Raw genomic sequence first — 15018 nt, 5'->3', positions numbered from 1 at the left:
CATGAGAAGGATATTGCACTGGTATTTATGTTGCCTTACTCAAGAGTCTGTGCGTACAATTATGCAATTTCGCCTGCACAGATTGACCAGTATTATAAGCTAATCACGTTATAAAAAATGCTGTTAAATGTCCAGAACGACATAGCACAGAAGATTACGCCCTCTGAGATTAAGGGAGCTATTCAGAAAATGCCAAGTGCAAAAGCTTGTGGTGGAGACGGCTTCCCAACAGAATTCTATAAAACCTTCTGCGAGGAATTAGTACCATTCCTAACAGAGTTATACAATGCAATATTCGAGAGCGTAGAAATACCTTCAACATTTTAAGATTCAACAATAGTCAGGTTTTTTTTTTTTTTTTTTTAAAAGGCAAACATCAGCTGAAACCAGATGCATATCACCCAATCAGCCTCCTTAATGTATATTACAAAATTTTAACAAAGGTCTGGGCAATTAGAATCACAACGGTTGTGCACCAGTTAATACACAAAGACCAAAATGGTTTTGTAGCCAGTAGACTGATGGAATCGAATATACATTGTTTTTTAATACAGTCAGTTGAGTTTTTTTCTGTGAATGCAATTCCTGTGGTAATGACAATGCTAGACACAGAGAAAGCCTTTGATCTACTGAACCTGGAAGCCTTGCTATACAGCCTGACCAAATTTGGTTTTCCCTTGCAATTTACCTCAATGATAAGGCAACTGTATCAGGACGCTCATGCTAGAATTGTTAACAACTCAAAGGTCAGAGGTACAATCCAGATTAAAAGAGGTACTAGACAGGGCTGTCCTCTTTCCCCTGTATTGTTTGCCTTTTTTATCTAACCTCTGGGTCAAATAATACGTAGCTCGAACGATATTGTGTCACCAATAGCAGCTATGCCAAAAATTAAGTTATTTGCAGACAATATTATTTTATATTTAAAACCAGAGAACGACAGTGTACAAAGGGTCCTGCGTAAAATCAATTAGTTCACTCAAATAGGGGGTTTTAAAGTCAATGAAAGTAAAACAGAGGTTCTCATATTTAATGCAGGAACAGAGAATCTTCCCTCTGGCTTGCAACAGCAGGCTAATTCATCCAAACCCATTAGGTATTTGGGAATATATGTCATGAAGATCTACGGCCACTTATTTAACCTAAATTACGTTAGGATGCTTGAAAAAGCACAAGCACTATTGGACAGATGGATGGTTCTCCCATTGACTCTGGGAGGGATTTTCTCTTTAATTAAGATGTCAATTCTTCCACTTCTTCTGTTTTTATTCAGTAATGTGCCAATGAGAATAAATAGCTCCTTTTTCGTGAATTGGACTCCATGATACGATTTTTTATATGGAGGAAAAAAGCCCCAAGGGTGAGGCTCAGTAGTGCAGCTCAACACAAGTCAAGGGGTTTGGCGCTTACTAATTTCCAAGTTTATTATAAGGCTGCATTGCAGGACACATTGGCACAATATTTGGATAGCTTAGAAACCCTGGAAACATTCTTGGTCGATAGGATGATCGAAGAATCAGCAATAAGTCTCCTAGCATTTATCAAAACTACCAAACTACTAAAAAAAAAAAAACACGTTACAAATATATTTGCGATCTTAGTGAAAGAGCAGAGATTTTAAGTAGAACACATCAAATACCATCAGCTTAAACTTAATTGCAACTGCAGGAGTGTAAATACTTCGGCCTGCACCTTTCAGATATGGTGATAGCCCAATGGTATAGTAAAGGGTTTACGGAAATGAGAGACTTTCTTCTAAAAGGCAGATATATCACATGGGAGAAGGTCGTAATAAGGCTGGAGACTTTGACAACTAGACTTTTTTATTTTTATTTTTTAGCTTTTTTCAGATATCCCATTATCTTAGTACTAATATACCCATGGCAGATACTCAAGAGCACCTGATAGGGAGGGCTCTAATTAAGAGTAAAATAGTTGTGACAGGAAATTGGTACAAAATATTAGTCGATCAATCCACCTCTGAATTAACTACAGAATTCAGGAATCAAATTTTCAGAACAGCATAATGTGTAATTTCCAGCGAAGATTGGAGAGCTATTTCAGAAGTTGGCTATAAATCTACAAGGGCAGCTAATTATTAAAGAATGTCTTTTCTCTCCAGATGGATGGCTTACTACATCCCTGAGACGATACATAAAATGTTTCCAGCAATTTCAGATCGATGTTTTCGGTGTCATCGGGAGGGGCAGGGGAATTGGCTACATATCTTTTTAGATTGCCCCCAAATTAACTCTCTTTTGGTTGGAGATAAAGTAATAAATCATAGCTCCAGCTTAAGGATTGAGCTAGAGCCAATTTTAGTTCTTTTTGGAGTATCTGAGAAAACACGCCAGCTAGCTAAATATCAACAATATTTTATTGGGATTGTCATTGCAGTAGCCAGATCATTGATATTGCAGCTCTGGCAGACTAAAAATATTCATACACTGCAGAAGTGGTGGGATAAGATGAAAAGAACCAAGAATTATTATGAAGTCTACTCAAAACGTGTCGGGAGCACAGAAAGGTTCATAGCTATATGGCAGAATTTAGGGGAATAGCAAGCTAAGCAAGGCAACGTAACCACAGTATTAAGCGCACTATAGATGAAATGACTGAAACCAGGGTGTGTTTATATGTATGGAAGTAATTTAAAGGGATGTTCTGAGTGTTTTGTTGATTCTGCAGCTTAGGCAAAAAAACAAATATACATTTTTGTGAATACATCTGATCGACCAATATGAAGGAGTTGTAAGGTGATTTTAGTAATGTAAACAGCCGAAGAAAATAAAGTATTATTATTGGATGCTACTTATGTATAGTTTCAGTTCTATATTTGTAACATTTGTACCTGAAATGAAAAAAAAAAGGAGTGTGGGGCTTAGGGATGAGCCCTGGGGGACACCGCAGGTTTGGGTGTAAAAGGTGGGAGGTGGATCCTCTGGGTTCTTCCAGTGAGGAAGAAGGTCATCCATCTGAGCATGCACCCCTGGAAGCGGATGTGGTGGAGTCTTTTGATCAGCATGTGGTGGGATACAGTGTCGAAGACTGCCAAGAGGTCAAGGGAATCAATGCTGCTGTTTCTCCTCGGTCGAGGAGGGTTTGACATGGATGTCGTCGGTGGCTGCTATTAGGGCAGTTTCTGTGCTGTGACTGCTTCAGAAGCCGGATTGTGAGGCGTCAAGCAACTGGTTCCACTTCAGGTGTGTCATGAGTTGCTTGTTGATGATCTTTTCCAGTACCTTCACTGGGAATGGAAGCAGGAATATTGGCGTATACTTTTTCTGCTTGCTGGGATCAGCTGAGGATTTTTTGAGTAGTGGTTTGACTTCGGCGTGTTTCCAGGTGTCAGGAAATGTTGCAGTGGTGATAGAGGTGTTGAGCACGGTGGTGACTCCCTGGTTGATCCTCTAGTTTCCAAGGTTGAAGATGTGGTGCAGGCATGCATCTATGGGAGCTCCTGAGTTGATGGATTTCATGTTGGAGGTGATGTCCTGGGTGGAGAGGATGTTCCAGGTGGTCAGTGTGTGGCTTGTGTCAGTTATGGTGGTGGTGTATCTGTCAAGGAAGTCTGTAGGTTTGGGTTGGGGTTCGAAATTTCTCTATATGGTTGCAATCTTGTCGTAGAAGAAGTGGGCGAGGTTGTCGCGCAGCTCCTGTGAGGGTGTGATGTTGATTTCACTAGCAGCTGGGTTAAGGAATTCCTTAACGATATTGAAAACTTCATTGGTGTTGTTGGCACCAGTTGCAGTGCGTGCAGCAAGGGCTGTCTTTGTTGCCCCCAGCAGGTGGTGGTTGATGTTGAGGGAGGTCTTGAAGGCTGCTCTGTTGGAGGTGTCCTTGCTGGCTCACCATTTCCTCTCCAGCAGTTTGCTGTCATGTTTCGCTGTTCTGAGTTCTTGGGTGTACTAGCTGGCCTTTTTGGACGATTTTCTCTGGATGATGCTCTTGATGGGGACGATGTGGTCAGCCCAATTAGTGATCTAGGTGTTGAAGTGTTTCACTCCCTGTTCAAGGTTGGTGACGGTAGCGAGGTTGGAGGTGTCAAGGGAGTCCGACTAGTTGGTCTCTGAACTTTTGTTCCACCTCCAGTGGGGGTGCTGGTCATCTTGGGGGTGAAGGTGTGGAGGCTTGAGATGCTGAAGTGGCCGATGGAGTGATCGGTCCATGCGAGTTCTGTGACATGGCTGTATTTGACACAAACGATGGAGGTGAAAATGGGGTCCAGCGTGTGTAATGACGTGTGTGTTGGGTCGTGGACAATATGGGTCAATCCAAGGCTTCTGATACTGTCAAGGGGTGTGCAGTGTTGTTGAGGTCGCTGATGTAGAAATTTAGGTTGCAGAGGAAGATGTAGTCCTTGGAGTCTAGGGCTAGGGGCGCAATTAAGTCTACAATGGTGTTGTAGAAGCTGAAGCGTAGACCTGTGGGTCGGTATGAGAGGATGCCTCAGATGGTTGTTTTGTCATCTGTGTGGAGCTTGAAGTTGAGACGTTCCATGGGGTGGTGGTGTACTGTATGGGATCTTTGTGGATGATGGATGTTCCTCCCCCTGGCTTGTTGGTGTGGTCCTGGTGAGTAATTTTATATCCATCAGGGAGCGCTGTGGCAATGCCTGGGGGTGATGTGGGACTGAGCCAGGTCTCTGCGAGGAAGAGTATGTCCAGTGCGAAGGTGGCAATGAGGTCCCATAAATCAGTGGAATGCTTGCATAGTGACTGTGTTGAGAAGGGCGAATGCAAGTTGGTGTGTTTGCTCAGGTGGTGTCTGTAGTGTGTTCAGAGTGGGTCTGGTCGTGGGCTGGTGTGTGTGCTGTGGCAGGTGAAGTGGCTGTGGGTGCTGGTGAAAGGCCCTAACATGGAGCATCGATTTGTGTGTTGGCAGTGTTTGTTGCGGTGTCCGGGGTTGAGGGTGTAGAGCTCAGCAATGGTGAATCTTCGGGGGGAGGGAGGGCCAAGGGTCATGGTGCTGGGCGCGGCCAAGTTGCAGGTGGGCTTGCCTTTAGGGCCAGCGGCCTGCCCACTGCATGCTTCCTCTGCTGCATTAAGTAGGTCCTAGGGTGGGCAGGGCTGCTGTTGGCAGAATGAAGAGTGATTGGAAAAAAACAGGTCGTGAAAACCCATGCAGCTGTGGTGTCACTGAATCAGTCTGCAACAAGCAAGAACTGGAAGCCACAGGCAAGTAGGAAGCTAGGTGTCCATTTGCCTACTGATGTGGTCACACTGCGGCCTGCGTTAAGTAGGTGTGACTTCTGTTTGGCAGGAAGGGTGAGTGGGGAAAACCCCAGTGGGAAAACCCAGGCAGCTGCGGTGTCACTGGATCAGTCTGGAACAAGCAGAAACTAGAAGCCACAGGCAAGTGGCAGACTAAGTGTCCAGGTGCCTATGATAATAAAGCAGTGTACAACACATCTAAATGTTAAATGTGTAAGTGGTAGCAGGGTTATGGATGAAATGAAAAGCTGTTGTTTTTTTTTTGTTTGTTTTTTTAATCTGCATTTGATTCAAAGTTGTATTTATAGAATGCTCTGAAAAAAGGCCTTTCACCTTCAGATTCAAATCATATGTTTACAAGTGATCCTGAATCATGTTTGTTTTAATTTGATTTATGAATTACATGCATGTTTGTGACATTTAGATGGTCTCACTCCCTGCTCTGATATAAATGTCAAATCATGGTTGCCGAATCTCTTGACTCGTTTTTCTGGCTTTTTTATGTATATAATTATCTAATTTGCATGGATTTATTTATAGAAAATATGAAGATGCATTGGAATACCACCGACAGGCTCTTGTGTTGATTCCTCAGAATGCCTCTACCTATTCTGCCATTGGATACATACATAGTTTAATGGGAAACTTTGAGAGTGCCATTGACTATTTTCATACGGTACGTGTTAGATAAAACATGTTTCTTTTTAACTGATGAATTGCTTCTTTTGTGTAACTGGATGGATGGATGGATGGATAAATGGATAGATGGATAGATGGATGGATGGATAAATGGATGGATAGATGGATAAATGGATGGATGGATAGTTGGTCATTTTGTGTTACAACAGCGAGCGGAATGTTGACCTACTCAGGGGAAGCCTATCCATGTCAACTGCATTTTCCTAAGTTTCCTTAATTCAGATAGAGGTTCGGGTTGGAGAAAGTTTGTATCTACCATTCACCTTATTTTCATTGCTCTTACGTTTTGAAGGTGGTCCCATTGTCCTGGGACTACCACAGGCAGAGTTATGAGAAAAATGTTTTGTAAAAGTAATTCCCTGCAAAGCATTATGGAGCACATTTTCTATCAGCGAATATTATAGTTTGTTGACTGCAATGCTCAGAACAGCCCCTAGAGAACACCGCAATAAAAATACCATTTGGAAGTAACATGGTCATGTAACCGTGTAGTCATCCCTTAGAAAGCATACCCACGTGAAACAAAAATGGGGAAAAGTAATGCAGTGTAACCATATAGCTCCTACAGGACGTAGTGCATTATACACATTTTCAAGGCTAGCAGGCCTACTACAATGGTATTACAAACCAGGGCCATAAAACATAACTTCCCTGAGCAGTAAAACAAAAGTTCCAGCCACGGAAGAGCTTAAAAAGATAATGAATGGTGATAGGAGTTATTATTTTGGTGTTCCCACTAACATAGAGTTATTATTTTGGTGTTCCCACTAACATAGAGTGGAAACCCAGAGATGATGTAGGCCGAAAGAGCACATTGTAGTTAATGTTGTGAACATGGTCCCATTGTTCTAGGACCATCACAGGCTGAGTAATGAGCAAACATGTTTTGTAAAAGCAATGCCCTGCAAAGCATAATGGGTCAGGTTTCTTTGACACGAATATTTTAGTATGTTGATATGACTGTGATGCTTGGAACAGCCCCCACAGGACACCACAATGAAAATAGCATTTGCAAGAAACATGATCATATATAGATAGCCCCTAGAGAGCATAACCACACAAAAAGAAAATGGCAGAAAGTAATGCCCTTTAACCATATATTTAGCCCCTAGAGGGTTTAGCAATACACATTTTTAGAGCTGGCAGGCCTACTGCAACAATAATAATACAAAGAAAGACCTTAAAACATTAACTACTCTTGACTGTAAAACAAAAGTTCCAGTCATGAGAGCTTAAAAAGACACTGATTGATGAGAGGGTTTATTATTTTGGGGTCGCCACTAACCTAGTGTGGGGACCCAGAGATGACTTAGACAGAAAGAGTGTGTCATGCTGAATGTTTTGGTGGTGGCCTCATTGCCCTAGGACCGCTACAGGCTGTTATGAGCCAAAATGTTTTCTAAAAGTAATGCCCTGCAAAGTATTATGGGGTGATTTTCCCAAGTACAGTGAATATTGTAGTACCTGATCTCCCGATGTACCGGGAGAGCCGCTTTTGCTTTGAGATTTCTGTTTTACCTAAATCATTTATCAATTCCAAGTGTTTTAAGGGGAGAGCCTCAAGAAATTACTCTGATTAGGTAACTGAACAATGTGACCAATGCTCCAATACCGCCGATTGAGTTCACGCTGTTGTGCCTGCTCGTACTGTGAGCACCATGGACGCTATGCAGCACGAAGGGGAGAGACAGAAAAAAAAAAGTTCACCCACACTGACATATATCGGGATCGTTGTGCAATCATCCATGTAACAGGGGCAGTCTGCAAGGCGTGACAAAAACAGCCTCAAGCTGGGACAAACTTAAAGCATTTACCAATGCCAAGTGGTTTTTGAAAGGCAAGCCCAGGAACAAATTAAAGTGATGGGTGTGAGATGGGCGTGGTTAAAAGCTCACAATATTTACAGCATGTCAAAGGGCTTGTGAGCACGACCTAAAAAAAAAAATGAGTCCCAGAGAAAACATACCACTGGTTAAGGAGCAGCTAAAAGCAGTATGTCACATGTGAAATCGGTGCAGAGCGTTATGAGAGGAATTTGATATCTGTGAGCAAGGACAGATCCTCATGCAATCCATATTTTAAACTTGCCCAGTTAAACCTCTTGGATTTGCATACATAAATGTAAAAAAATTCCCTTTTTAAAATACGTCCAAAAAAAGATTCAGTACAAACGGATAAAAAAAGTTGACATTCAATTGCATTAGCTAATTAAAACTCTATAGGTCATATATACTGTATTACACTTCAGGAACGACATGATGCGCTACAATGCTCTCGTTTAATGAAATATATTAGCGAATTAGATAATGACAGTTTCAAACAACTGTCTCTTGGATAAGAATAAAAGATATTTACAGAATCTGCAGATTCCTTGGACGTCATCTGAACACTTTCAGTCACGTATTAATTCTGTCCATTTTTGTATGCTCAATAAACGTATTTGACTGTTGTTAAAAATGTAGGTCATGTGCAACTCCTTTTTAACATAATGAATTTCTCAAGATGGCCTAAGGTTCGGGCCAAATTCTGAGTCTGAAAACTCAGAACAGAGTTGATAAAAAAAACTTTGCCCAATAAGGTGACAAAATGGAACACGATACAAAGATATATTGGTATCTGCACCTGGAGACTGACAGCGAACACAGAAATCGCTCCGAGACCCCTTCTTTTCAGCCTATAGTGTGTGCATAATACAGATTGAGCAATATTTTGAAAAAATTAGCCTTTAACCGAGTGACATTGAGCAAATCTCAGCCCTGGGGACATCGATGCCAAACCCTCACTGCCACTTACCTGCCTAGTGCCTAGTATTTGCAGCAGAGTCATTATTACCTATAAATACTTTGGAAAACATACTTACAGTTCCACGGAGCCGTATACTAACAAATTTAGCCAGAACGTATTATCAACAAACATGACCTCCTTAGTCGGAAGATGACTCGACAAATTCCGGAGGCCTGTTAGAAATCCAACGTTAATTGGATAGGTGAGTAAATTACCTTCGTGTTCCATCGGGAAAAAGATGCCCTAGTTTATGTAAACCAAGTGCTCACGACAGTTTAAGTAGCTGTCAGTGACTAAAGAATAAAAATTTGGATTATAATCGAGTGAGGTGTCGAAATTGAAATTTGGCAGTCAACAGCAGATTCGAACTAACTGCCAGACCTTACGACACACATGCAAGAACTTAAAACGCATATGTTTGAGGTATGCTGTGTCGACCAAGCCTTTAGAAGGGGCCATTATGTTAATCTCTAGAAGGATGAGGTAACATAAGTTTGTTCAGTGCTACACATGTGAAAGATATACTTGCAAATAAGGACAATCAAATATATCAGGAAACTCGGAATCCACGTGCATTCTGGTACATGTAGTCTTTACTGTTATTATTTTAATCTTCTCACCCCAGTGGCATGGGGCACTTTTATTTGGTAATCTCCTGGATACAATTTTCGTAGCCTCTTCTGGTCATCAGAAGTTGTGGCATTTGGCCTTTACTAGTTAAGTCGTTTCCTAAGGACACAAACAATGTTTCTTCATTAGTTTATCGCTTGTGTTTTTCCTCGTTCTTTAACAGTAGTTCGTCATTGTCCTGTCCTAGGTTACAGATGGCAGTAGTCGGAGGGCAAACACGTTTACATTTTTACTCCAATTACTGTTGTGATTGTTTTCCCCATCAGTATATTAATGAAATATACGTGAAAGGGATGAGGGAAATGTTTAGTTTGGTAATTATCTTTCTGTTAATCTATTCATTTTCTGGACCTTGTAGGCTCTCGGTCTTCGTAGAGATGATACGTTTTCAGTCACCATGCTGGGACACTGCATAGAAATGTACATTGGCGATTCTGATGCATACATCGGTAAAGTTGATTTATAGTATTCATGTTATTAATTAACAAAAGTATTTTACTGATTTAAACCGCTTAATTTATCATAAAATAAAGGCAAATCTTGCAAAATTAATAGCGAACAGCAGGGAAATAGGATAACCGGTAAGAAATAATCATTACTATATGTAATAAATACCTTTATTTTTACTTGAGTTAAGTTACAAGTTGCTGGAGTTTGCAGTGAAAGCAGTATTAATACTATTCAATTTTCATCATATATAACTGCTTGAGAGACCTATTTCCTATATGTGTATTGACAGTATGTAAGATAGAACAAGTATACTTAAGAGAATAGCCTTTGCAGATCACAAGGGTTTAAATAGGTGTAACATTTCAGGTATATTGTGGCATGAAATCAAAACACTTGAAGTGTAGCATGGGATCTAAACACTATCTTTTCCTGCCATGCAGCTAATGCAGAGATTTAAAGCTTGCAGAAATTGCGTCATGTCTTTTTAAGCCTTCTGCTGGCTGTTTTCTGGCATTTAATGATGACTGTGGGCTTTTAGCACTGCATGTTATTTGCATATGCCTTAGTCAGTTGGCCGACTTTCGCAGAATTTTATTCAAAAGGGGAGTGCTCTTTTAGGTCAACAGAGGAGAAAAAACACAGCTGTGACTGCTTCACTCTGAGGACTAAAGGGAAGATCAGCCTCCGCATTAATACCGGCTTCCTTGCTTTGGTTGCATTACTTTGAGACCAAACACAATTGGTGAATGGAGCCATATTTAACAGCTTGGGTCTAACTAAAAGATTAAGGATTTACGGGAGGCTGAGAGTGACTTCGAAGAAAATAGTTCCTTTACATTCCATCGGTTGCCAGGTCTCTATGTTGAAGATTACAATTTAGCAGCCTACATCCCTCTGGAAAAGCTTTTTTTCTGATTGATCAGCAACTGTTTGATCCCTCCAAACAGATCCTGAAGTGTGGCTTGGAGTCAGCAGACACAGCTGTAATGCTGCATCTCCACCCTGGTTTATCAGGAGGTATCAAGGAAACCCTCAAGGGCATGCCCTTCGATGATGTGCGCTCTTTAGAGAAATGCCCAACAGTCTTGAAAGAACAGGGGTGTATTGAAGATAAGCAGAGTATTTAATTTACAAACAAGCATCTTTACGAGAAATATATACATGTATGGGATGACTGCGCATCTACTGACTGGGAAAAATCCCAAGTTGTTCCATGTATGTCGGACCGGAGTAGCTCATATACTTCTGGGTTTTGGATTTTTTAATTTTATTTTTGCATTGTGGCCCTTGTAGTTTTTTTCTCGTTATAGATGCAGTGCGAAGTATTATTTAGAGCTAAACCATAATTGGTACAGTGCACAACTCACTCTAGACAAGAGTTAATTTGAGAACTCTGGACTGGCCTCTGTGTCAATTCCACTCAGTGCTTAATTTGTGCTTGTTGTTTCCGGTGCTGAGCACCTGTACTTATTTTTGCGGGCCGGGGCTTATTCTTCTGCCTCACGCATTCGCTGCGAGCTCTTGTAGCAAAAGACACATATCGGAAAGACAGAGGACGAGAAAAGCGAAAAAACGTCACAAAGTTAGAAAGCTGCGAGAGTGAGCTGGAGGGGCAGGGTGTGGCTGTAAATAGATGAAAGAGGCCCAAGATGTCTTCAGGGTTACTCTGCCTCGGTATCCCGAGTTCGCACATTTAATTGCAGCAGCCACGTTTTTCAGAGGAGAGCTTTGAGCACCGGCACCTTTTGCGCAGTTGCAGAATTATTGCGCTTTTGATTGAAATCATGCCTCAGAGCACTGAAAGTTATGCCTGTCAGTGGCAGCAGTGGCGTTGTATTCTCCCTCATTGGGGAAGAGAAGTGAAACATGGCTGCTCGGAGCCCGGGGTGCGGCACTGGCAGTGATTGGAGTCAATTTGACACATAATATTTTCCTTCCTTAGCGCACAGAGGACAGCATGAAGTAAGTTGTGGCTGGAGAGCCACTGGGTTTTACTTTGGAAGAAGTCTCTAGAGAGATACGTAAATGAATTGCTGCAGCTGATCTTTGAAGCACAACTCCATCAATCCAGATCGATCTACTCAACATTGTCTGAGCTCGCTGCCGGACCGCTCAATAGTGTGTACCTGCCACATCCGTCAAGTGGCTAAACAAATGGCAGCATAGCAGCTATCCTCGGCTCGCCCACAAGCAATAACATCACTATCTATGGGTAGAGGATGCTTCAGGTTACTTTTCTTAGTTGTTATCTGCTGGCAACCTATAGACTGCAGCAGTTCGGCGAGCCATGGTGCTTAACTGGCAGTATGTGTAAGCGTAAGAAAGGTGAACAAACCCAAATACTCTTTTGTAGATTTGTTGTTCCCATTCACTTGTGTTTCTAAGGGTGGGCATTATTACAGATTTCAGCCCCGGTTTAAGGGTGTTCTTGGGACTTGTGTAGGCTGAACGGGAATGAGCAAGGGGAGAGAGAGTGCACGTGCAGCTGCACTACTGTCAGTCACTCCCCTGCTGCTTTCCTCCATCTTGACTCTGGAACAGGTGATTAATGGCCCTCTCCCCTCCCATCAAGGGATATGGTGCTACTGCACCAATCATACTTACGCCTCCTCTTGGAAAGGTGAGCCATCACTCTGGGTTGCAATTTGTTTTATGTACAGCTATGGTTTTTCTTACTTTCTTATAGTAGTTTTCATCATTTGAGCCCAGGAGTGCACCTCTCCGGACTAATGTGTGATTCTTTACTTTGATTTATTTTTTTAAACCAGCCAGTAATTTCTTGGATTGTGTCCAGTGGCTCAACTAGAAGGATCCATCTCCCCCATAGCTCTAGGATAAGCAGTGCAGAGCACATTGTATAATGCTGCCACAAACTACAGGTTCATTTTAACTGAGCTGCGATGCCTTCTACATGTAACAATAACACCTCATGTTGTGTGGGCACCAGTTTCCCAACATATCAGCCGTTCCTGTCCGCTAAGCAGAGTTCTTAATACTGGGTAGAAGTAACAGACTTTCTTTTTAGGTACAAATGTAATTTAAAAACCATTCTCACGCACAGGCAGTCTTACAGCCATACGTAAACATTCACAGTTTGTCCAGCACCAATGAGATCTTTAAAAAGGAGGCGGTAATTATAGAGGCTATGTTGCGAATCCCTGTGTAATATGGTCCTTTAGTTCCATAGAGGGATTCTGGTGACGTCATAAACCAAAACCCGAAGACTAAGTGGTATTTAACTATCAACGGAATCTGAAGATGGCAATATTTAGTAACGGAGTAAATGTTTATTTTGTTGCAATTATAATGATTTTTTTTTTTTCAAACCTGAAAGTTTAACAGTAAATGAAATAGTGTCCTTTCCGGTTTCATTTTCTCTAGTGCAAAGAAAAAGAAGTTAACTGTGTAGTTAAAAATAAATGGAATTAGAAAAAACTGGATTTTCTTTGTTAAGAAGCACACTCTGAAGCTACTGCCAAAAAGTAAAATGTGATGGTGTAAGAACATTTACTAATAAGGATCTGGTGTAAAAGATTGAATCAGGACGTATTACATTAGAAAAGGTTTGCACCTTACCTACTAGGCAACCCTGGATTTTTCAAATTTGAACAATGAACGTACTCGTTTTTTAATACCCTTGGACTTGCTTCTAGTGACAGACATTGTTATAGGCCTCAGGTTTTCAAATACGTTTAACACACTGGCACAGCTGGTAGACAACGATATTCAGTCTCTTTTTTCTCCACACTGCTAAGTAGAAAAAGCATTGGGAATGTATTGTGTGCATTTTTCTATAGAATCTACTCTTGCATCTTGTAATGGACATTTTGTTGCTTCTAGGAACCGAAATTAAGGACAAGTTGAGGTGTTATGATTTTGACGTACACACCATGAAGTCTTTGAAGAACATCATTTCTCCTCCATGGGAAGAGCGAGAGTTTGATTTTGAGAGGCAGACTCTGGATGAAAGTGGTATCATGGCTTTGGAAATATCGAGCCACCAACCAAAGACTACTGATACACAACCCCCTCCTCAAGTGGATGAAACATTTGAGATTGAAATGAACGAAAGTGATATGATGTTAGAAACTACCATGTCGGACAGCGGCACTTGAGCCCAGTCACAGCACTGATTTAATAGTGACAAATATAGGATCTTTGGATTTGGGATTCTGTTTGACCCCTGTCATGATTGGAGAGTTTAATATTTTTATACAACCATAAACTTAAAGCCCTGCTACAGAAACAGCTGTGCTTGTCTGACCGTAAGAATTTATTAATAAAAATTAATTCTCATATTTTTAGGTTCGAAACATGCAAACTACATTAAAACAACCGTTAATTGCCAATACTACCATATTGTTAAGCTAGAGCAAGTCCATGACATATGACTGACCATGCTTCCACAAATCCTTAACAAGTGTTACAAAAACTGTGAAGTAAATTGGTGGCCAATAAATGAGATACCGGTAAGGTGTCATAGCTGAACATATTTAAAAGTTAAGATGGCTGGATTGTGAATGTGTCTTAAGATAATGATATGGGATGTGGTGGCGTACTTGAAACCCCTTCAGAAATAAGAGAGAAAACTACTATATTGGAGTTGTTACCAGGGAGAATGTAATTTGGTCTTACAAGGAAGGTCACATTTCCTTGTGTCTTCATGTGAGAATTCATATCATTTTAATTGACGGGTGGCTTAAGTGCACAAAAGGGGTGTATGCCACAAGGTGGGACCATTTTCTTATATGCATTTTTGTGATTTGATGAATACATGCGTAGGCAAGTCCAACCACTAGAGATAAGTTAAATACATATTTGAACTGAATGATTGCCCTGTGTTTACTAGAGGAAATGTTCACACATTGCTCAGTTATTGTGTTGTAGTTTGACATAATTATCGTACTCTTCATGTTGAAGCATAGTGCAGATTTTGTTCCTGGATACTTCTACCAGAGGTTCTTCACCTTAGAATACTCCCCATGCGCCAAACTGGATCCAGATATTTTTCTCCTGCAATGCTCCTGTGCGCTGCTAAGTGGTACAGTGTGGCTCTGCAGTGGCTCCTTACTGTCCCAGAAGTGACAATGTGGAGTTGCATATAAGCGACAGACGTTCTTTTCTTTCCGCAATGTCTGACCCAGAGCTGTAACCCAATTTTGTCAGCCTTCCTAACGACTTCCAAACGTAATTCATGGGTGTTCTCTAGTATTGGCATATCTTTCATAAATTCACATGCTTG

The 15018-nt window shown here is 41.2% G+C and overlaps 1 protein-coding gene across 1 annotated transcript in view; it reads left to right on the top strand.

Annotated features, from left to right (window-relative positions):
* CDC16 (cell division cycle 16) overlaps positions 1 to 14604 on the top strand; it is a 146494-nt gene extending 131890 nt beyond the window's left edge. The window contains exons 16-18 of the mRNA XM_069204699.1: positions 5754 to 5889; positions 9685 to 9775; positions 13617 to 14604. Coding sequence (XP_069060800.1) covers positions 5754 to 5889; positions 9685 to 9775; positions 13617 to 13891 — 502 coding nt within the window. The 3' untranslated portion in view covers positions 13892 to 14604. The remainder of the gene's footprint in view (positions 1 to 5753; positions 5890 to 9684; positions 9776 to 13616) is intronic.
* The last annotated feature ends 414 nt before the right edge of the window (positions 14605 to 15018 follow it).

This window comes from Pleurodeles waltl, chromosome 8, assembly GCF_031143425.1.
Source record: "Pleurodeles waltl isolate 20211129_DDA chromosome 8, aPleWal1.hap1.20221129, whole genome shotgun sequence".
Lineage (NCBI taxonomy): Eukaryota > Metazoa > Chordata > Amphibia > Caudata > Salamandridae > Pleurodeles > Pleurodeles waltl.
Note: the sequence above shows the minus strand (reverse complement) of the source record. Positions and strands in the feature narration are given on the sequence as shown.